A 24,138-nucleotide genomic window follows, 5' to 3' on the forward strand; every position below is an offset into this window, starting at 1 on the left:
CTTCTTCTTTCTTTAGAGTGTATTAACAATCTAATACTAACTACACGTTCTGTCGTCTTACCCGTGTTACTAAAAGTTAGCGGCCTTAAGTTTAAGGTTGCGCTTAATTACCACGTCGTATATAGGTTTAAATTTGTCCTAGTCTAGGAATAGTCCTAAAGGAGCATCTAGTGCGCGTATGCCCTAATTTGCCGGTATAATCGGGTCCGTAGAGATAAGGAACAGTCTGTCTACGACGGCCGAACAGACTGCACCTTCACGCGGTGGCCGTCGTAAGTACCTTCCTTGGAAGGGAAACCAAGACAGTCTGGAAGAAACCTCCTCGAAAACCTCTCGAAATCCGCCCGAAATCCTTCTCGAAATCCGCCTCGAAACACAAGCTACAGAACAATAGCACGATTCGAACGAATAGCTCTCTACGCTACGAACAGAAGAAGAAGAAGAAGAAGAAGAAGAGGCAGTCCACTCTGTCCTATACGCGCACCTCCTCGAAATCCGAATCGAAATCGCATGTCCCTTCTCTAGTAGAGACGTCGTTGCCCTCGAAAGGAAGCATACATGCACTTTAAAGAGCTAGAACTCGGTAGAATCTACAACTCTGCGATTAACCTGCGTAGCTATATGCGTTTAGAAGCGGTATACAGTTCTACAAAGGCATATTAAGGATAAGAGGGGGCAGCGAGTTGGACAGCTGCTTCTGCTTTTACACTGCTTTTGCACTGCTTTTGTACTGCATTCTGCACTGCTTTTGCACGGCATTCCTCTCTCTCTTTTTCGAATTCGCAGCGTGCGTGCGAAGCGGAAGGATCCGCTAAAAATTCTACAAAAAGCTTAGCGCGAAAATTTCTACAGCCTTAGGCTGCAACACTCGTTTGATTTCCTTTGTCTTGCATTTGTTTAAAGTCCTTTGGCATTGCCTTAGGCACGGGGTTTTCCCCTAAGGTTAAAGAATACCGAAAGAATTTAATTGTATATAGATCTACTGCCCTGCTTGCAAGGCCGTCCTACATAGTCTTAGACTCCGAAAGGACGTAAATGGAACAAACAAACAACAAACAAACAAACAACAGTCTGTCTATATTATCGATCTAGTCCTACGAATAGTAGAACTTAGTAAACTCGTTAGCTACTATTATAAATCTTATATTACGCTCCTCCTCCGTTAAGTAGAGCTAACGGACTAGGCACTCGAGGTACTCCTTAACAATTCGGGCTCTAGCCTAGTAGATTATACTCTTCGGCATTATAGTTCCTAAGTTTAGTTTAGCTAACTAGCGCTAAGATTTCGGAGTAAGGATGTCGGTCTACGCTTCTTCTCCCTAGTCGCTTTACGGATGCTCGATTAGATTAGACTTATCGTCTCCGTAAAGAGTGCCTATTTGTAGCTTCGCTATACGCTACTTCGCGGCTTAACCTTATAGTATGTTTATTCGCGGAACCGGCATAGACGTAGGGGTGTCCTCGTTAGTCTTAAGCGTTAGGTCTAATTCTATAATTATCTACATTATACTAGTTAGTCTACTTCGTCTCGCCGTTAGTCGTCTCCTCGCGGGTACGGGAGCCTTAGGCGTAGGGTCTAAAGGCTCTTCGGCGGCTACGTCGATAGACGTAGGCTCCTCGTTACGCTCCTCTACAACCGGCGGTTAGGTAAGCTTTCTACGTTTTTGTACTAGTTCGTTATTCTCCTCTTCGACATCCTACGCTTTAGCTGCCGCTTTAGCTACTACTTTAGCTACTACTGTCTTCTTCGATTTACGCTTCTTAGGTACTTTCTTAATAGGCATAGACGTAGGCTCGCCTTCCTCGTCTTTACGGACGGCCTAATTCGGCTAGGAGGCTAGTAGTACTACTTAGGGAACTTTTATACTAGCGAGCTTTACGGTATAAAACTCTAAAGGGATGTCCTATTGCTTTAGCCTAGGGCTATCGGGAGCTAGCGTAAGGAGCAGGTCTACTAAGGGTAGCTTAAATTCGGTTAGGAACTGCCCGAGCTGTATTACTATAGACCCGTATAGGTGCTACATCTCTTCGAACACTTCCCCGTTCGCATCCTACTATAGATCGATAGAGCTAGCGGCTATAACTAGTTAGATAGCTATATTTGCTACAAGACGGCGGGTTTAAGGCGGGATGTTAGGCATTAGGGCGAAAAGGCCCTTAGTTAATGCCGCTTTGTTTAGATCCTTTATCTACTCTTAAACCTCTAGGTCGCCTTTAGCGAGGTTAAGGAGCTCGTTAAACAGGTTGTTAAACTAGCCGTATAGGAGGTAGGCGAAAACTAGGGAGCCTTCGGATAAGTAGTATCTAATAAGGCAGCTCGCTAGCACTACATCGTTACCTCTATTAGACTTGTTCTTATAAAGGAAGTAGATGTTTTAGCAGACTTGCCGTCCCTCTTATAAGCGGTAGTAAGTAGATAGCATAGACGTAGCCTTAGATTATACTACTTCGAGTAGTACGGACTTTAATAATGCGAAAGTAGCTGTCTAAAATTCTAGAAGTAGCAATTCCGCGTACCTATCTTTAGTCTTGCGGATCTTCGAAAAGGCCTACGGAGGCATAGACGTAGGGTCCTTCTTACCTAGCATATCCGGTGTTAGGTAAATCTCTCTAGTCGGTTTGTAGTACGAGGTAGGCTACTTAACTAGTAGGCGACTACGCAATCTGCTATATAGCTTCTTACGGTTAGTATATTCCTTGCCGTAGTCGAAGAGCTTAGGGTAGTCTCGAAGCAGCTTAGTACGCTTAGCCTTAGTAGTAATAACATTAAGCAGGTCTCGAGTATAAAGATTACTACGCTATTATATTACGAACTTCTATCTCGCGGAGTCGGTGTCGAGGTCGGGGCTAAGAGGCTTCTACACTAAGGGTCCTTTCGGGTCTGCGGGCTATAGCTTTACGTTCGCTACTAGATTCGTAGCCTTCTCGAGCTCGATCTTTTCCTTCTATATCTCGAGCGCCTTGCCGGAGAGCCTAGGGTTTTTAGGCTATAGGATTGCTCTCCCGTCGATGTCCTAGAGTTCGAAGTAGTCCTTAATAAGCTCGGGGTTATTAGAGCGAACCTTAATCTAGTCTATATATAAGTTAACCTACACCGGGAGGATTAGGTTAGCTCTAGCCTTACCGAACTTCTAGCGCTTGTTCTTAGTACCGATAATTGTCTCGTAGTCGTAAGTACGCGGAGCTCGAGGGATAGCTAGTTAAGGTAGGTAATCGCGGTTTAGAGCGATAGACGTACGCATCTTAGACTCTCGTACGATAATGTTGTTAAGCTAACGGCTTAGAGCTTAACGCAGATTAGGCACTACTCCTTTCTTATAGGATCGCTTATCGATGTCGTCGTAGTTATCGGTAAAGAGCTAAGCGTTTAGTTCGTCGGGGTAGCCGATACGGATAAGTTGTCCGGACTTAAGAGGTAGGAGCGGATCCTTCGGGAAGTCGATTACGTTAGCGGTTTTAGACTTTTTAAGTTGCGCTCCTACTTTGCTACCTAATGCGACAGCCTCGTAGCGCGCCTTCTTACCTTTTGCTTTCTTAGGTTTAGGCGAAAAGCCTACGCGCTAGCCGTTAGACGAGCGTATATATAAAGCGACAGATCTAGCATTGCTAGGTTCCGACGCTATAGTAGCGATAGACCTAGGTCGAGCTACGAAGGAAGTAGATGTAGTTAATGTTCTATAGTAATGTTATATCGTAAATGCTTAACTACGGCGGTATATGTTAATATTTAATAAAGAAGTTAGAAGAGAAAAGAAACTTCGATATTAAGGCAGCCGCGTAGTATATGCGGTAAGCATGTGCGTAGAGTATATACGTTAAGCGCATGTGCGTTAAGCGCGTAAATTACGGATTTGTATATGCTTTTTCGGAGCTTAATTCTAAGGCTTTAAAATTTTGCTATAATAGCTAAACTCTAATAATCGATTGCTCTAAAGGAATTAAGAGCGGTAAGATCGGCCCTACGTAATAGCTAGGTCTATCTCGCGCTATCGTTCGCTAATAAGTCTCGTTTCGCTAGTAGCGGAATCTTACAAAATAAGAATAGGTAAGGAAAAAGCTAACGCGAAGAAGGTAGAAGGGCGAATGTCGCGGTCTAGTAATGCCTAAGTATTCTCTCGGGCGAGCCGCGCGCTTCTACGAAGCTAAGGAGGTTATATAAGGTAAGGATCTCGTATATTAGTATTCTACGATAGACCTAAGGTAGAGTTTCGCGATATAACACTAGGGAGCTACACCTATGCCGTACAGGAGTTCTACGGAATCGTCTCCTATATACGGAACGATAGACCTAGGGTAGGCCTTCGAGCTAGTAAAGCGCCTCGATGCTAGGAACCTCGACGATCCGTACTATACGGGTCTAACTACTATTCGTTATCGGCAGTATCTATAGACGTAGGGTAGCCGGTTTCGCTTAAAGTCTAGGGTAAGGTCTAGGATAGCTAACGATTCTTATTTAGGGTTTCTACCTACTACTCGCCGTCGGCCGGAGGTATAGACGTAGGCCCCTCGTTTCCGTCGGGTATAGGCTAGGATACGAAACGACGATTTTAGCGGGTTTCTACCTACTACTCGCCGTTAGCCGGAGGCATAGACGTAGGCCCCCCGAAATCTTCGAAAACCTCTAGTAGGGCTCGGGCTATAAAACGGCTGCCTTAAGCTGTTTCTACCTACTATTCGTCTTTGCTAGCCGCTATAGACGTAGGGGTCGGTAACTCTCGGTATAAATTAAGCGGTAGCGCTCGCGGGTATCTCGTTCGTCGTAGTAGTTAAGGTTAAACTCCGTTATCGACCGAGGAGGAGTCGTCGCCCTCTACTAACCTAGGGTTAAACGCTTTATCGCTAGGTTAATCGCTTTCCGCGTCTAGTTCTACGATGTTGCGAGCTATTAGAGCGTAGGACTAGGGTTCGTAGACGCGCATAGTAGGGTAGAGCTAGTCGTGTCTATTAAAGACTTTCCGGGCGGTTTCGAATTGTACGATTATCTACTTATAGTATTAAAGTTTGTCCGTATTAATCTAGTCGTTATATAAGGGCCCGAGATTCCTCTACTTAATTAAGTACTATAGTTTCCTATTAGAGTATCGTTTTAAAAGAATTGCTTCTACGTACTCGGTAGGACGTAGAGCGTTAGCTACGTCGATAAAGTTAGGCTGTTCGGTAGTAGGCCGATTATATAGGTTAGCTCCCTTCGTAGCGGGTTCGAGCTACGCGACTAAAACGACTAGGTAAAACCTTAATCCGGCCTCTAGTAGGAGGTAAAGCTAGTATGCGAGTTTGCCGACCTTCTTAATAATTCTAAAAGGTCTAGCGCGCTAATTACTATACTTCCTTAATTCTTCGCCGTAAATGCGATATCCGTAATAAAGACGAAGGTACGCGTAGTCGCCGACATCGAATATTAAACGCCTATGCTTCTTATCGTAGCGGTGCTTTATATCTACTATAGCGAAAGCTAGTGCCTTATCTATAGCGTCTCGATAATGCTACCGCATACTAGTATAATCTACTACGGGCAGCTCTCGAAGTCCTACGAGGGCATCTATATTTAGGTTAAATCCGAAAAGTATCTAGTCTAGTAATACGCCGGTGCTCGCGTTCTTAGAACTCCCGATATATAAGGTAAGTAAGGGGAGCACATCCGTCTAAGGGGCCTTTACGTTAGTAGTAACGAAGTATCGAATAGCAATCTCGACGGTTTAATTCGTTCGCTCGCTCTAGCCGTCTATTTAAGGATAGTACGCGGTCGAGGCGAGGTAGCGAGCTCCTAGGCATTTAAGGAGTTTAGTAAAGAATTCTAATAACTATTTAGGGTCTCTATTAGAAATAAGGGCCCTTATTACTAACTAGCTACGTTCCTAGATAGCTATAAGGTATACGACAGCCTAATCTTAAGCGGTCTAGGTTGCCTTTCCTACGATTAGGAGTACTGGCTTTAATTTCTTATAGGTAATCGTAAGAAGTGTATCGAATCCCTCGTTAGTCGGGGGTAGCTTAACGATCTAATCTACGCATTAAACGTCTATCGATTAGGTAGGTACGTCTATAGGATAAAGGAACCTATTAGGTAGGTGTCGATAAGTTTAGTTAACGTCGTAGACTTTATAGTAGTCGAGGTATTACTATAGGTGCCTCCTACAATCCTTAACGTAGAAGCTAGCGTTAATTCGATCTAAACAGCGGTGTATTCCTACGTAATAGCGGCGGTTATGTACAGATTCGAAGATTTTATACTATAGTAAGGGTAGGACGTAGAGCCGGGGTTGTTTGTTTACTAGATTGTTTGTTTGTTTGTTTGTTTGTTTGTTCCATTTACGTCCTATAGGAGTCTATAACTATGTAGGACGGCTGTCTCGCGACAGCAGTCTATCTATGTACAATCGTTGTTCTCTCGTATCTCTTAACCTTAGGGAAAGACCCGTACCTAGGACAGTAGCAAGCTAGTATCGAAGGACTTTAAAGAAAGACAAATAAGGAAAAGTAAAAGGAGTGTAGGCTAGACGGTCTCGTCTTCGCCTCTTGCTAGGTGCTAGGACCTAGAAGCAATCTTTATATCCGAGAGAAAGGTAGTAAGGTGTTTTCGGAGTTCCTTATCTTCTACTATTTCTAGTAGAGATTATGCTTATCGTAGCGGTAGTAGCCTAAATATATCGTAGATAGGGCAGCTATATATAAGGTGTTCTACTGTTTCTCGTCGTCCGTAAGGGTAGTCTAGCGTCGTTACGTGTCTAAAGCGATAGAGATAGGACTTTAGGTATCCGTGTCCTAATAGGATAGTATAGAAGGCACTAGTTAAAGCGCGTCTTCCTCCTATTCTATGTTTTCCTAGCGAGCTCTATAGAAATCGACTAAGGTAGCTATTTGTATTCCTAGGTACCTTATTAATCTCCCGTTATCTTGCTATTTCGTATCGGGTTTTCTAGACGCTAAAGAGATCGTCTTTTGCGTAGTTAGCCCTCTCGTGTTCTACGAAATGCTTGTATTGTCGGAGTCGATAATAGAGTAGTTGTATCTATGTTCTCTATCGTTTTTGCGGAAGTATCTCTCTCGAGTCCTCGTGTCGGACTTCTCGCGTATCCGAAGGCGCGCTTTAGATAGCGAGTCTTACGGGGTAGTTTTCGGGTAGCTTTGCTGCGCGTAGAGAGTATAAAATTAACTATCTCTCTAGGCGTAGATCCGGGGGGAAGAGATTTGACTCTACCTCGGACGGGACGTTTAGGGCGGTACGGAAAACGCCTAGGATCTTTCTACAGGCTTTACTTTGTAGAGATACTAGAGGTTTTATACTCTTTTTCGACCGCCACCAAACCGGGGCCCCGTAGTCTGCTATTGTAGTAACGCAGGCTAGGTAGATCTTTCTTAACGATATAGAAGATAGACCGCGTTCGGTATTTGCTAGTCTTTCTAATCGATAGAATGCTGCTTGTGCTTGTGCCGATCTTATTGCAATGTGCTCCTTAAAGGTAAGACCGGCGTCTAGCCAAATCCCAAGCTACCTTATCGCTTTCTTTGCCGGGCGAACAATGTCGCCGTTTGGAAGAATTACTGGGCAATCGGACCCTTTCCCTTTCGAGAAGTGTACTAGGTCTGTCTTTGCTAGGTCGAAAGCAATCGAGTTCTTCTTTCCTAGGTCTATTAGCCTTCTTGCCTTACGTTCTAGTACCTTAGAGTTCTTCTTAAGGGACGTAGACGAGGTAGATAGTCTAATGTCGTCGACGTAGGAACTAGGAGTAACTCCTTATAGCGAAAAGAATATGTCGCGCGTATAGATAAGAAAGAGGATAGGAGACATCGGGCTACCTTACGGAACGCCGATCTCTACATCCTAGAATTCCTATATCTATCCGTCGAATACTATTCGTAGGCGTCTATTACTTATAAACGACTAAACCTAATGTATAAGGCTATGCGGAAGCCTTAACTAGATTATTATTCTTAATAGTCGGTTCTTTGTAACGTAGTCGTATACTCCTCTTACGTCGAGGAAGATAACCGAAGTCTTCTTTTTCTTTCTTCGATTCTCCTCGATTTTGTTCGTTAAGAGAAGTACCGTATCGATAGCCGATTTCTTCTTTCGCCCTCCTAACTACGAGTCGTATAGAAGGGGCTTCGTCTCTACGATAATCCCTAGGCGTTTTGCGAGTATTCTCTCGCTAATCTTACTAAGACAGTTTAGGAGAGAGATAACTTAGTAGGCCTTAGGGACCGAATAGTCTAGTTTTCCCGGCTTTGCTAGAACTGCGCCTGTCGCAACTTTCTAGCATTAGGGGTAGTGTCCTTCGTCGAGTAGCCTACTATATATACATAGAAAGGTAATAGGAATAGCGCCGTACGCTTTACTAATAATAGCTTATATAATACTGTCTAGGCCCGGCGTTTTTCCTTTTACTATCTTTGTACTACAGGCGGCAGCGAGTTCCTCTTCGGTTAGCATAGTCTAGCCCTAATCCCCAGCTGTATACGCTTCCTAACGGCTAGGTAGAGGTTCCTTAGTAGGAGGGCGCGGAAATAAGGCTTCGAAGAAGGCCTTATATTTCCCCTCGAAAGAATCTTCGTTATTTATTATAGGTATCTGTCTTCGGCTGCTATTCCTAGTATAGGACATAGCTTTAAAGATAGATTTCGAGTCTTCTTTTTTAAGGAAAGCGTTCTAGTAGTTCTTCTTAGCTGTTTTAATAGCTTAGAAGTACTCGTTTCTCGCTTTCGTATACGCCTCTTTCTCGTCTAGCGTCGGCGTACGTCCGTAGGTAAAGGTCTGTCTATATGTTCTAGATATTGTACGGCGTAGCGTGCGTAGCTCTCTATTCTACTAAGGTTTTGCGTAGGCGTGTACTACTTTCTCTAGGATTGCTCCCTGCATCGATTCGGTAATACACGAGGTAAAGGAGTCTGCGATATCGTCGAGGGAGTTCGTATAGTTAATAGACGTCGCCTTGCTTATTAGGAGATCTGTAAACAGTTCCTAATCCGCGGAAGCTATATCTAGAACTACTTTCTTCTGTTAGGCTCGATCTTGCGCGCTAATAAGGTCTATAGATATAGCCTTATAGTCTAAGCCTATCGGAATCGTTCTCTAGTCGATTTCTTTCGTAGATAAGGATCCTCTTATAAACGTAAGGTCTAGGACCGACTCTGCGTCTAGGTGCGGCCTATAGAAGGTCCCGACACCTATCGTATTACATAGAGTAAAGCCCTAGTCTTCTATCTACTTTATAAATTCGCGGGCACTAGTAGTATCCTTTCCCCTCGGATCCTAGGACGGGTGTCTAAGGTTAAAGTCTCCTACTAGTAGAGTATTTAGAAGGAACGTGTTGCGTAGAGAGTAGAGGCTTCTCTCTATTATTCGTCGGTTTTGCGGGTTCTCGGTATCCTAAAGGTCCTTCTCGTTATAGAGATTAACTATCTAGATCTTGTTGCCCTTCTTGTCTAAAATAACAAAGGAAAGTATGTCGCTATCGTCTAATAAAATAGGAGAGATATTAATGTTAAGTCTTATGCTAATATATAGCATTGTTCTTAGCTAGATCGTCGAATCCGTAGTCGTTAGGAATAGCTAGTTGTAATCCTAGTGTACGATAGATCTTGTCTCTTTGTAGCCTATTATCGGGTCTTCTATAGTCTACGGTTCCTAGACTAGTAGAAGGTCGGCTTTCTGCTTAACCGCGACGTCTAAGGTAGACTCTGTAGCCTTGATAGATTAGTTAAGATTAACGTAGAAAATCTGTAGAGAGTGTTCTAATATGTAGAACGTTCTAGGGGCCTCCCTTTCTGTTATATACGATTCTTCGCCTTCTTAACTCTTAGGCTGTCCGCGCTTACGTATAGACAGTTTTAAATAGCCCTTTTCGCCTCCTCCTTAGTAGTAAAACCTACTAGAACTATCGCCCTAGTAAGAGTCCTTCTTCTCTCTTCGTTTGTTAGCTAAATCGGGGTGCCTACGAGTTTAAGACCTCTATTAAAGGTCTTAATTTCTCGTTAAATGTCCTATAGGCCTATTAGCGTATTAAAGTTCGCGGTCGAGACGCCGTAGACTATAACTTTGTACTAGAGAGAGTCCTTTATTACCTATACTTTGCCTACGATATCGGTAACCTTAGTAAGGCTATTAATCGTTCGTTAGCGGGCTTTCTCTGTTACAAAGTTTAGGACAATGTTACCCTAAACTAATTTCTTTATCGCAAGGACAGCTAGCTCTTAGTCTTCGCCTTTAAGAGCGTTGTTAATTTTGTCTCGGGTTGCGATCTAGTCGAGTTCCTTCTCTTTATCCTTTAGTACAAGGATAAGAGGTATTAGTTCTACTTGTTCTTTCGGCTTGCTAGCCCTCTAGGAGACGGTCGTCTACTATTGTTGTTATTATTGTTATTATTGTATTATCTTTGTTGTCGAGGAGGTAGAAGTAGAGGTAGCGGATCCGCTATCTCCCTTAATAACGTCTGCGAAAGTAGGCTTCTTCGCTTATGCTACTAGTTTCTTTATTATCGTTTCTAGGTTCGAGACTTGCTTTACGAGGATTTAGGACGTTATCCTAAAGTCTGTACACTCGGTAAAGTGCCGAAAGACTTCGAGAAGGTCGAGAACCTAGGTTTATTCTTCTAGAATCCTGCCTAGATCCCCCGCCGCTTCGACTAGTAGCTGTCGGGCTTGTAGGATCTTCTCGTTCGCGGGCGTACGAGAGAGTGTTTATTTCTTTCCGAAAGAAGGGCTACAAGTCGGGGAGCTACTAAATTCGAAGAGGTTTTGCCTTTTCCTAAGTAGGAAAGGAATGCCGGTTCTTTTTAGTAGTTCCTTCGGTAACGGCAGGGTTTTAAGAGACTTAAACGTAACTTCCTCGTCCCCTCTAGCCGTAGCTTTTAGAGTCTAAGGGGCTAAGCTTGCGTCTATTATTTCCGTCTCGGTAGATATTGTCTTATTGTTGTTATTTGTTGTTTAAAAAGAGGCTTAGTAGTCTTACGCTAAGAGGGCTGCTTGTTCGTCTCTATTTCTAATCGCGTTCGGGTCCTAGCCTACTTACGATACTAGGGCACTCTTCTCCCTACTATACAAAGTAGGAGTATAGGAGAAGGTATACTTTAAAGAGGAGAGAAGAGATATATAAATATACCTCTACTTCTAAGAAGTACTCTAGCCTATAGTAATATACGTCTTTATAGCAGGCTTTAGAGGCGTTCTGCGGGTAGCTGTAGTAGGTTCGGGACAATCTTTGTCTCTAGGGAAAGGTAGGCCTATACTCTATATATATAGCTAGTACTACTACTCTAATCCCTAGAGGTGCAAATTCGTCCTTACTAAACTACACTGCTCCTTTAGCTTCCTCTCTCGGCAGCGTAGGACAACAGGTAACTCTAGTATAGAGAGAACTAAGTGTATATGTATGTTTATGTATCCTAGGAACACTGCTCTTATTTGGCCTTTGGCTCTTTTAAAATTCGACCAAATCAGGCGTTTAATAGCTAGAATAAAAGCTCTCGTCGAGGGCTTTTAAACGGGCTACACGGCGTCCGAATCGGCGGCGTATTAGTTATGTTATAGTATGTTAAAGTGTTGTAGTACAGGTTATAAACCTTCCTTGTGCAATACCCTAAACAGGGAATATTTCGAGTATAGGGAAGGTAAGGTCGGAATAAGGTTTCGGAGGTAGGGGCCAAATCCCGGAGTTTAGGATCCAAATTTGCACCCTAAAGGGGGTAACAAGGTAAATCTTTAAACTCTAGTAGCGGCGTAGGTTTTGAGGGCAGCGGGGTGAATGCGGGTTCGTTGGAACGGCCTTAATAAGGGCTTTCGAATAGTGCGTGTTTGGTAATGATCGGGTCAATATTGGGTGTGCAATGGAAGTGCGGATGTCGATGTTGTTTACTAGATTAACGTAGTAAATAAGGCTGTCCTCGAGGAAGAAACGTAAGCCCTCGCGGAGGCCTACGTCTATAGCTAGATCTTTCTCGTCGTCTAAGAGCTTCTATAATCGCTAAGTGTTTATAGTGTCGGTCGTTCGATCGGTCGTATAAGGAATTAGTAGCACTAGGTCCTGTCTATCTCGTGTTCGAGGTCCCTCTATAGTCGGAGGAGGGTTATTTACGGCCCTGTCTACTACAAGCTATAACTCTACGAGCACAGTTTCGAGGACGGTTAGCATACGGCGCTATAGGCGGCTTTCGGAGTAGCCGGTTTTAACTTAAGCGATAAATTCTAGCGAGAGGCTAAGAATAGTGTTTACGTAGTTACTTAAGGTTCGAGCGGTAGAAAAGAGAGTAGGAAGGTCGTCTATCTAGCTATTACGAATATCGTCCTTAGAAACAAACGCTTATTAAAACAAGGTAGGGATATCGTTAAGTCCGCTCGCATTTAGATCCCGCTTAGCTTTTTCGTCTCTTAAGCCTTATAGTCGGGAGAGAGCGTTAGGAGCAACGTAGTTCCGTCTAGGACGGTAGAGAATCTCTAGCTCCGGGTATTGCGACAGGAAGACTATAGCGCTAATTAGTCTCCGATTAAGACGGTTAGTATTTACGGTCGTTACGATTTAAGATTTCTTCGCGATAGCGGTTACCGCTAAATAATCGGTAAATATTATAGTCTTATAGGCTAAGTCTATAAGCTAACGGGCTCGCCTTACTACCTATATAACTCCGAAAAGTTTAAGCTCGGTAGGCTAGTATCTTAATTTAGCTCCTATTAGCGCGTAACTAGCGAATCCGATAATCCTAATCTTGTTGTACGGAAAATTCTTTGCTCTCTTTAACTAGCTAGTAGAGTCGATAAAGTCTACGAGCAATTCGTCCTTACGCTCGACTAGTATCGTAGCGTCTTCCTATTCTAGAGATAGGTTGCCGTCGACTTAGTAGTACATAACTCCGACGCCGAACTCGGCTAAAGAGTCTACGTCGATATAAAGCGTCTATTCGGGATTAAGGTAATAAAGGAAAGTCGGCTTATCCTATAGGGCTTATATTTCTTCCTATGCGATATCTATAGCTCGCGTCTACTATAGGGCTTAGGACTTTATATAGTTCTTACGCTTTTAACCCTTCGGTAGGGCGCTTACTTATATATCCGTTTTCGCGGCGTAAAGCGGGGCTATAATAGTTCCGTAGTATAGTATCTTAGATCTTAGATATCCTATTAGACCGAGGTATTTCTCTAGCGCGGCTACGTCGTTCGGTTTAGAGATGTTTTTTAGTATAGCGATCCTTTCCGCATCTATAGTAAATCTAGTCCCGTCGACTATTTAACCGAGCAATCTAACGTAGGGGTATCCGATAAAGGCTTTATCGGGAGTAAGGCTTACTCGCTTAGAATCGAGAACCTTAAAAAGCTGTCTTAAGTAGGACTTATGTTCGGATAGTATATTAGAGCCTACGACTATGTCGTCGATATATACGTACGCGAACGGTAGATCTCGAAGGAACTTATCTATTAGGCGTTACGCGTGTTATACGCTATTATAGAATCCTATCGGAGCGACCTTAAGGTATTCCTAGCCTCGGTGCGAGTTAACTATTAGCTTCTAGCGGTCTTCTTCCTTTACGAGGAATTAATAGAACATAGCCCTTACGTCTATTACGCTAATGTACTTATAGCCTCGAAGCTTCGAGATTAGACTTTCTTATAACGGGAGAGGGTAGGAGTCCTTCTACACAATCTTATTTAATCCCCGAATGTTAATAACTACGCGCGGTTTCTGCTCTAATGTACTATCTTTGTTATAGATTGTCCGCTATACTATAAAGACTAGTAAAGCGAGAGGTGTAGGATATTCTCCCTAACCTATCTTATCTTATATATAGAGACCGTTAAACGTCTTGTTTATAACGACCTCGCACCTTTTTAAGAGGGGATAGACGCGGATGCTCTGTTTCTCTCTTTCTTAACCTAGTAGAAGGTTAATAGGTATATGCCTATCCTTTAGGACGAGGATAGTGCTGTCCGTACCTCTGTCCTTCTATAGCGCTAGAAACTCGCTTATAATCCTCGCGAGAGTTCTCGCGCCGTCGAGGTTAGGATTAGTAGTATAGACTTTAACTCCTTCGGGTATAAGTAAGTTTCCTTTATTATTAAATTCGGACTTCGATAGGTCTACGTCTATATAGCCTACGTTAGATCTATCGGCTTAGGAAGAGAAACAGACTAGCATAATCCTATCGATCTTAAGCTCCTATATAGTACCGAGACGCATCTTCGCCGGGATATAGATCGGCTTGTCCGTAGGATTAGAGACTTCGACCGAATAGAAGTCTACGTCTATAATGTAGCCGGAAACTCTCGCTCCCTAGCGTAGGTACGCTACGTCGTTCGTTAGTGTTATTAGAAAGAATTCGTAGTCGCGAGTAGGCTAGAGTAATTATTTTATACTAATACGTACGTAAGATTTAGTAAACGGCGGGAGGGTTACCAGAGCTATAGACCTAACTATCCGTATTGCCTTCTACTTCGAACGTAGAGTTACTAATATAGGCATAATAGCGTTAGCGTTTTCCCTTAAGAGGACCTCGCGGTTTCGTAAGTCGATGTAGAATCTAGCGGGCGCTATTACGTCTATCCCGAGGAGGATGTTATGCAGACAGTCTTTAACGACTTAAACGGGCTATTCGATAAGTAAGAGAACTAGTTCGTTAGTACCGCTACGATATAATAGGAAGTACATAGGTAGTAGTCGCTAGGTGTCGTTTAGCTTTTCTCCTCCGAGCGACGTAAAAATTAAAGGCTTACGAAGTCGCTAAAAATTAGTCTCTCCTAGAGCGTCGACTAACTAGGCGCGGTTAACTATTAATACTATGTTCCTAGTGTCTAAGCAAATTCTCCTTAATTTACCGTCTAGTAAAAGCTTATATATCGCCTCTACGATGTTATAATGCCTAAAGTTAAAAGGTACGTCCTTACTAACCGGTATCCTCGTACTATACGGCACGACATCTAGGCCTACGTCGATATGTCCTTGCTCTTAACCTCCTACTCCTACGGGAGCTAAACGGAGCGCGGTACGAACTTATAATGCGAGTATACGGATAGGTTCGTATTACTCTTCGGTAAAGCTGTTCGCGAAATCGAGGTATAGGGCCTACGTCTTAATTAAGGGCACGAATAGCGGCTTCGGGGTAGACGCGGTCGTCGGTAGTAGGGATGCTATATTGCTATTCTTAGGTTAAGAATGTTCTAATAAGCCGTTCGGTATGCTAGTACTTAACGGTAGGGTAAAAGTCTACTTCTTTAAAGGCGTAGTATATTTAGTATTAGGATACTAAAGTAAAGCTCGGCTTTTATTAGAGTCGGAGTCTTCGTCGACATCGGTAATAGTAGGTTAAAGGTGCTAATGTTTTAGCCTCTTGTCCTTGTTGCCGAAACTCGCGACTAATACTTTAGAGTCGGTAGAGGCCGAGAAGTCCTCCTCCGACTCTAAGAGTTTCCCGCCGCCTTCTCTCTATTGTTAGGGAGAGTACGGTTCGTACGCTAACTAGTTACTACATCCTTCGGGTAGACATCGTTAAGGTACTAGAAGAGCTAGTTTTTAGATAGGAAGAGGCTACCGTACATTAAGCACTTCTCGAATTTCGTAGGCTTCGAATTAGAAGTACTACTCTACTACTACGGTTAAGGCTGCGAGGCTAAGCTACGCGAAGGGTTAGAGACGTAAAAGTTCGCGACTTTAGAGGGCTCGGTAATATCTTCGTAAAAGTAGTCGGAATAGTCTACGTCTATAGATTAGTCGTACGGCGTAAGATCTTGTTGTTCGAGTGCCTAAAAGTTAGTTCTACTAGATATAAAACCTATTATATGTTGCTATTCGCTCTCGGCGGTAACTTCGTGTTCCGCGCTAAAGTTAACGGGCACTCTTACGGGGCCTTAGGTAATCGTTAATTGCTATAGCTAAGCTAGATAAGCTACGCGACCGTTTGCGTAGTATAGGTTGTTCGAGCTAATCGGCGCGGTTAGGTTAAACTACTACTACTAGAAGGTGTTATTATACGGTCTCGAGTTATTAAAGAAACCGCCGCGGCGCCCTTGTCTACGGTTAAAGCCTCCTCGCTGTCCGCCTAACATCGAGGTTAGGTCTTAAAACCGCTGTTAAGTTATGCCGTTCTAGTTGTAGCGTTAGTAATTACCTTATAGTGCGTATTTACGGAAGATGCCTTCCTACGAGACGTTTAAAGCCTCTATTGCGCTAATAAAGGTTATCTAATTAGTTACCTTAAAACGTAGTATAGGGACGTTAATGCGAAGCTCGTCTACGATATAATTCTAGGCTAGAGTAAGGATTAAATACTCGTCCTTCTTATCGTCCTACTTATATCCCGCCTAGTACGCCTTACGGAAGACGGCGAGAACGTAGTCGCTAGGTATACGTCCGTTCTTAACGTTAGTAATAGTATATTTCTTATGCTCGAGATTACTTATAGCTCTCGATACGGGTAAGCGGAAGGAAGATTTAAGCTTATTAACCTAATTAAAAATGCCGGGTCCCTTACGTAGTAGCGCGCGAAAGCCTTTAGTAAGGTTCTAATGAACCTAATCTTAAGCTCGGCCTATTAAGTAGCGGTTAATGCATAGACGTAGCACATTAGGTGTATACTACTAAGTCTTAAGGACGATCTTAAGTCTCCCTATAAAGGCGAAAACATTACGGAAGTAGGTAACTCCTTTATAATGTACGGATGCGCCTTTGCCGTAGACTTCTTCGCTTAGGTAGGGATCGAAGAAACCGATACTGTCGGGGCGAAAGCTACTAAGCTAGGAGTTCGTATAGTAGTTGCGGGTAATAAGAGCGCTAGGCCCCTTAGGGCCTACGTCTATACCTTAGTTAAAGAACTAGGGCTTAGCGACAAAACCGGGATTTCTAACGGGAGGTGCTAGCTAGGCCTGTTCGGCTCTCTCTTAGGCGGTAAGGCTAGGTCGGTAGAAGTTATGCCCCCCGGGCTAGTTGCCGTAAGACTATATAGAAGTTTAGGCTACGTTTATCTAAGCTAAGGGGTTAGGTCCGTAGAAGTTCTAACCTACGGGCTAATTTACGTAGTTTATCGAAGCTATTTGCGCGGCGCTTATTTAAGCTAATAGGCTACGTCTATAAAAGTTTTAACTACTAGGCTGCTAGACGTAATTTCCGGCTAATGTCTAGACACTATTTATTTACAATAAGGGGCTAGGTCCTTAGAAGTTTTGCGTACCGGGCTAAGCAACAGGATCTTAGGTATTTCCCTATATAGTAGTCTACTACCGACGGAGCTTAGGTCGATCCGCGGCTCTAGTCTAAGTCGGCTATAGTCCTATAAGCGCGTTAACGATTATCTGCTATATCTTAAGCATCTCCCTCGAGAAAATCTCGAAGCTACTATCTAGGTCGTTAGCTCGCTAGCCGGATCTAGTAGAAGATTAAGCGGTACGTTGTTCCTTAGCCTTCCCGCTACGGACTTCGGTAAGGAGTCTCTCGCGGTAGAGCTTAGCTTACTTAGTAGCTCGGTCGGCTTCTTCCTACTACTAAAGGAACTTTTAGTACTAGTACGAAGCGGCCTCCTTATATATTATGTTTTTACCGTCGTTTTCTCGCTCTTTACTCTTACGGCCGCTGTCGGCTAGCGGGGAGTTATAGTCGTAGCGTTAATTGCTACTACTCGGGCGCGCGCCGCTAGGCTAACGGGAATGTCTATAGACCTAGGCTAGATTTAGGGCTATAGTAGACGGCTTAACGGTTTAAGGTAGAGCCGGAGCTAGTAGAAGCAGTAGGCGTTGCGAGGCTAGGCGGATCCTACGAGGATTCTTCGGTTATAGTTTATCCTACTACTACTCTTTCTAAGGTTAGGGAAGTGTAGCGCGCTTATCTTACTCGCGAGAGTCGGTACCTTAATCGAGGCTCTAAGATCGACGAGGTAGAGGAGTTACTTCTTCGATTAACTAGACGAGCGACTACGGCTTCTCGAGGTTGCGGATAAAGTTAGTATATTACGGAGCACCGACCTAGTATGCCGTCGCTTTAATTAGGCGATTTAGTACTCGCTTAGGAAGTAACGGATCTATAGTCTACGGTGCTAGGAAGCCGAGTGTTATGTCGGGAGCGACAGATTAAGATCTCCCGCGTCTGTACTATAGTAGTAAGAGTAATAGGTCGTTCTAAGCGATTAGAGCCTTAATACGGTTAACAAATTTAATTAGGAACGTAACCGGATAGATCTACTCGGTAGGGTGCAGCTTCTAATAATCGACGTAGTTACGTAGGTAAAGAGCGTCCTTATAGATAGCCTTCTTAGTATCCTTATTAGCGCGAATGTTATAGACGACTATTCCGTAGGCGTAGGTAACTAAGCTATTAAGTTACGCGTATAGCGGGAGAAGCGAGTTAATCGTCCTTACGGGTCGAGCGTAAGAGGTAGATTACTAAAGACGTAGGGTGCCGTAAGCGAATTGCGGTAAACTTTAAGTTCTCGTTCGTACGGTAGAGAAGATCGTACGGACGGTATAGGAAGGGTAAGAAGGAGCGAGAAGTAGTAAATATCTATCGGCCGTCTAGTCTTTCTAATTCGAAGTAGAAGGAGTAGTAAAGCTAACGTTACTATTTATCGACTACGGATTAGAAGTAGCTAGCGGCTAGTAGTAAGAGGGTAGTAAGTGTGCGGAACAGTAGTTTAGTATAGCTAAAGACCTAGGTCTCGAGGAATCTGTCGAATCCGAGTAGTAGTAATCGCGCGGTGTTACTAAAAGGGTAGTTTCGACGGTTCGCGAGGAGGGCGGTCGTAGAATCGTCTAGTAGGGGTATAGTACCGGGGAGAGTTAGATCCTCGACGATAGTAGAAATTCCCGTAGTATTATAATAAATTGCTCGGGAGGTAGTACTAAATTAACGATTTAGCGGATAAACAAGCTCTTAGCTACTATTTTAATGTAATCTAAGTTCATTGTTGCATTATAAAACTGTCTGTCCTAAACTGCGAAGGTATAGTCTACTACTAAGGGCAGCTGCCGTATTAGTAATAGCGTTAGCTTCCTTCTACTTCTTCTTAGCAACCTTCTTAGCCTCCTTAGTAGCTATAAGCTCTATACTAGCTTATAGTTTAGCCGGTAAATAGAACTAAGCTACTTAGCCTTATAGTAGAGCTAGTAATAGCTTACTACGTTGTCGCTTCTACTTCTTGTTCTTAAAGGACTAGCGTAGGCTACTATACTCGCTCTTAAGTAGCTAATTCTGCGTCTATATATATATAAGGGTGTTAGTAAGCTTCTAAATCGCCCTACGTTCCTTCTTATTCTTAGGCTTCTTTAACACGCTCTTTATTAGCCGTCTTGTCTCCCGCTAGTTGTTAGAGATAATAGAGGTATCTATGCCGGCGGTAGAGGGTCTAGCGGTGCTTAGCCTTAAATCGTCGTCGTCGTTATTAGCGGTGCCTAGCCGAGAGCTATCGCTAAAGTAGACGTGTTTGCCCTTAGGCTCTTAAAACTTCTTTAACACTAGCGAGGGATCTAGTAGATAAAGGCTAGTCTTACGGAAGCTAGAAGCGATATTAGCTAGTATAAACGCCTTCTTATAAGCTAGCTAGAAGAGCCGGAAGAAGTTACGCTTTATAACTACTAATAGCCCTTTAGACTACTAGATAAAGCGTAATAGCTAAGAACTATAATAGCTAGATAGTGTACCGAAGACACTAATATCTAGAGGTTATAGGCGGTGTATTAAATAAGGTAGAAACACTATAACGAAGATACGGTGTTTTATATAGAACTATAAGAACGCTATATTTACGTGTAATCTATAGCCGTTAATAATAAGTAGTCTATAGCCTCTACCTACCTTCTACCTCGTTTAAGGCTCGAATATCTTCGTAAGCTAGTAGAGTCTAAGGCTGTTATTAGTCTAGCCGTTTAGTAATAATGCGAAGAAGGTATAGTGCTCTTTAATATTAAAGTCCTATAGCTACGAGGACTAGATGTTGCTAGTTACTACCTTATATATTAATGCCGGTAGTAGTAAGGTTAGGTTAGTATAGATACATACTATTAAGGTAATCTATTTACGACTACCGTCTTAAATGTTACTAATAAGCCGGCCTAAGAGGAAGTAATCCTTCGTAAATACCCGTCGTAAGTTCTAAAGCATACTAATTAAGAAGCCCTTCTCGTCTATATTATAGGTATTATAAGTCTTAATATTATACTACTCCTTCTTACTTTTAATTATATCGAAGTAGGCCTTGTATTGCCTTAAAGAGTCCGCCTTCTTCCTGCTCTTATCTAGTAGATTAAGGTATCTCGAATCGATATACTTCTTATACCTTCTTACGAACTGTCGTACCTATTTCCGCTCTAGCCTAACCTTCGCAATGTCGTAAACAAAGGTAAGAACTATTACTAGTATCGGTAGAATGCCTCTACGTATAAGGATGTCGATATAGGCTACGAGGGTGCGCTCTTGTTAGTATAATAAAATCGAGTTATTCTTATCGCGTTAGGCACGAGATTCGTTAACCTTACGCTATCGTTAAGATAAAGTGCTACGATAGACATTATACTTCGTCGCAATTTCTAAAATATTCTTCACCTCTGCCTCTTTTAGCTCCTTTAATGCATCGTCTATTAGAGCTATAGTTGTAGTGTGTTAATTCATGGAAGATTGGCTAACATTATGGATTTCGACGTTCTCGAAATTCGAGCGTGCACAGCGTGGCCCGTGCACAGCTTGGCCCTCTCTTCTAATCCACACTCCAGATCCCGTCCGGTTCGATGGCGATGCTGAGGCTTTGTTATTAAACAACCAATACAGTATGACTGCCCATGGGCTGGATTCCAGGCGGCATGGAAACACGGTGCATTCAGCATGGGTTTCGTGTCTTATTACAAATCTCTTTGGCCTCAGAAACGTTACTTCGCTCTACCGCACAATACCATTGACCATCTGCATGAAGGAATGATCGCAACAAGCTCATCGAGGACCTCATCAAGGAAAGCACAATACTGGTTCCCTGTACTCATATTGGCTTTGACATGCCTCGGGACCGGCTTCCTCGCGGGCGAATTCATTCAGGATCACAATCTTCTCGCCAGACTGAATCTCGATGCTCTGGCGACCAGTCAATGCACTGCTCCCTCATTCCGTCGCGAATGGCGGAGTCTCAGCTCGGAAGAAAAGATCGCATACACTGATGGAGTAAAATGTATGCTCTCTCGAGGATCCAAGCATGAGCAGAATGCCTCCGCAGGAATATATCACGATTTCACCCGGATTCATGCAACGCATGCCAAAGCTGGTCGGTGGAGTCTTTTGCGCGCAAGCGACTGCTAACTCAACTCATCATCAGTCCACGGCGCGGCGGCTTTCCTCCCTTGGCATCGATATATGCTTCATCTGTTCGAGGCAGAAATGAGGACGACGTGCGGCTACAAAGGTAGCTTGGTGTGAGTAGTCACTGCAAAGTTCCAGAACCACGCCTACACGAACTTACCGTTGCTGCTTCAGATACTGGGATTGGACTCTGGACTGGTATGCTCGCTTCAAACGGTATACGACTCCACGGCTGATGCGTCAACAGGGAAGCGTTGCAAGATGCACCCGTCTTCACAGAACAACTAGGCTTCGGTGGAGATGGCAATGCAGCAGCGCACGAGTCGGTCGGCGATGGTAACTGCGTGACAGATGGAGCGTTCGCAAATCTCACTCTGTTTTTCCACTCCCTAGGGGAAAAAGAACATTGTCTGTCCAGAAGCTTTGCTGACGGCAAGATTCGCGGCCGTATGGCGGGCGACCAGCTGAGGCCACAAGCGATTGAGGGTATCCTACTCCAACCAAACTACGAATCTTTCCTTGACAGCATTGTGAAAGGCCCTCACAACCAAATCCCAAATGGCATCGGAGGCGACTTCTTGACGTTCACAGCGCCAAACGACCCATTATGGCATCTACATCACAGGTATGAGCCCGTCTTGCCTATATAAGCAGGAATGTTCAGAAATCGATCACAGCTGACCCTTTCCAGTCAACTCGATCGTTTGTGGTGGCTATGGCAACAGGCCACACATCCTCCGCGACTTGGAAGCTACGGTGGTGCCAAGCGGAAAGGCTCGCTGGACAAAGCGAATCTGAAAGATGTCATATCCGTTGGCGCTACTCTGGGACCGGATGTGGAGGTAGCTGACCTCATGAGTACAAGTTCGAGCTTGCTATGCTATCGATATCTGTAGTCGGCATCATCATATCCACGACTCGGGGCCAGATGTTCTTGCTGCATTGACTTTCCAATTCCTGATCACACACAGATCAGCAGTAATTCTGTAAAGTGTTGCCATCATCAGACGCCTTCCATTCGTACAGTTCCATGATGCCATGGCCCACGGAGTGCAACCCCAAACGAATCTGCTTATGAAGTTTGAGAGCCTGCAGTTTCTATTCATGATTGTAGCTAGTCAACACCGCAACGAGATGACCACAATCCAAAGGCATGCGTGACAATCGGCCTCGGAATCCGCCTATTCGATTCCCCATTGCGAACGGAGTCGCCTAGCGTTCTCGGGATAACGTGCTGGATCGGTCGCATCACGGGCCAGAGACCAAGTCCGCAGTGCCTCGTAGTCACGGCAGGTATGGGGCACAGCGAAATCTGGATTTGGCGCGCCACGATTCTCCGACCATCTCACTGGAACCAGAGTCATTTCGCCGGTACACATGAGGCTCTCGCGGACGACGTCAACGCAGTGATCTTGCTTGGGTCAGCAACATGCCATCAAGTATGGTCACAATTGTTTCCGATCATCGTACCTATGTGATCTTGTAGATCATAGCTCCTTAGCTCTGGATAATGTTCAAGACGCAGCGCCTTTCTGATCATGTTCTGCGGATATTAGGCGGGCGAAGCTGAACATAAGACATGACTGACACTTACCATGCAATGAAGATCATGGAACACGGTGACACTGGCGACAAATGTTAGCCTGGCAATACGTTCGCGCATCAGCGATCAGCGCGATTGACCATACTGTGCAGTGTAAAGCCCGGACTCGGGCTCTTGCCACAAGTCTCCTTCCAGTGACTTTGCCTCCTCAGGTGATATGAAGATGTGCGACGCTGTTCCATCGAATCAGTACTTTGGAACAACGAGATGTTTGCATTGATCGCACCTACCACCAAGCAGACGCTGCCAAGCCTCATCGACTTCGGGAGTCGGTTCTCCCACATAGTCGGGAGTAGTTGCAAGGCGAAAGGCCTTATGGCTCTCGTTATAGCGTATCGTGGCGCTGTATTCTACCTCTTTGTAGGACGCAGGTAGTTCAAGCTTTGCCGTAGCTTTGAGACGTTCGTATCAGCTTACTTGGGCCGTGGCTCAGGATGACTCCCACTTACTAAATTCTCTGGCTCTCCAGTAGCCGTTGACGGCAGAGTGGTGAACAATCAATCGGCCGATTGACCAATCCATCGAGTTGGTTAATCCATTAATCAATCCTCGCTGTTGCTTAGCATTGCAGGGGTTACAATTAATTAATCTTAGCTATAGCGATAGATTAAGGGGATTAATAGATTAATAGTGTTAGTGGATAGATTGGTAGATTAGTGGTGGATTAATAGATTAAAGGATATAGCTAGATTAAAGGGTATAGCTATATACAACATAGATTCCTACACCTCCGCTCGGCGGTAGATTCGAGCACGCCGCCGCACATCTCTTACTCGCGCAAACGACTCGCATAGGAGCTAGAAACGACGAATCTACTATTAAACGGTCGGCTAATAAGAAGGCTAGAAACTCCTTTCGTTTTTATAACTTAGCCGGTAATGTTTATAGTAGTAAGGGCAGTAGAGGTATTGTTAGTGCGGCTCTTAGTGCGGCTCTTAGTAAGGGTGTTGTTAGTAAGGCTCTTAGTAAGGGTGTTGTTGTAGGGCTCTTAGTAAGGGTGTTATTGTAAGGCTCTTAGTAAGGGTCTTATAAGGCTCTTAATAAGGGTGTTGTGAGCGTTTATTCGGCTATGTCGCTGTCGCCGTCGCTATCGTCGTCTAGTAGTATTACCTCCGGCTTAAAGTCTTGCTATAATATTACGCCCTTACGAGTCTAGCTATATAGTAAGGCGGTTGTCGATATAGTGTCTTCTTTAAGGCGGTTGCGGTAGCTTGTAACTATAAGGCTAGTCTTACTAAACAGCCGCTCTAGCTCGTTACTTATAGGCGGCGTAGTAAGTACGTCTAGT

The 24,138-nt window shown here is 44.0% G+C and overlaps 2 protein-coding genes across 2 annotated transcripts; one reads left to right on the forward strand and one right to left on the reverse strand.

Moving 5' to 3' along the window:
* Positions 1–20,872: 20,872 nt before the first annotated feature.
* On the forward strand, positions 20,873–22,143 carry MYCGRDRAFT_43919 (uncharacterized protein; the record flags this gene model as incomplete). The annotated part of the gene is made up of 5 exons (XM_003851355.1): positions 20,873–21,212; positions 21,264–21,360; positions 21,422–21,445; positions 21,495–21,872; positions 21,939–22,143. The coding sequence occupies 5 exons, from the start codon at positions 20,873–20,875 to the stop codon at positions 22,141–22,143; spliced, it is 1,044 nt and encodes a 347-aa protein (XP_003851403.1).
* A 204-nt stretch (positions 22,144–22,347) lies between these two features.
* Positions 22,348–23,180, reverse strand: MYCGRDRAFT_104764 (uncharacterized protein; the record flags this gene model as incomplete). Its single annotated transcript, XM_003851876.1, has 5 exons — positions 22,348–22,658; positions 22,718–22,790; positions 22,842–22,872; positions 22,936–23,023; positions 23,077–23,180. The coding sequence occupies 5 exons, from the start codon at positions 23,132–23,134 to the stop codon at positions 22,429–22,431; spliced, it is 480 nt and encodes a 159-aa protein (XP_003851924.1).
* Positions 23,181–24,138: the final 958 nt, after the last annotated feature.

Source organism: Zymoseptoria tritici, chromosome 6 (assembly GCF_000219625.1).
Source record: "Zymoseptoria tritici IPO323 chromosome 6, whole genome shotgun sequence".
NCBI lineage: Eukaryota > Fungi > Ascomycota > Dothideomycetes > Mycosphaerellales > Mycosphaerellaceae > Zymoseptoria > Zymoseptoria tritici.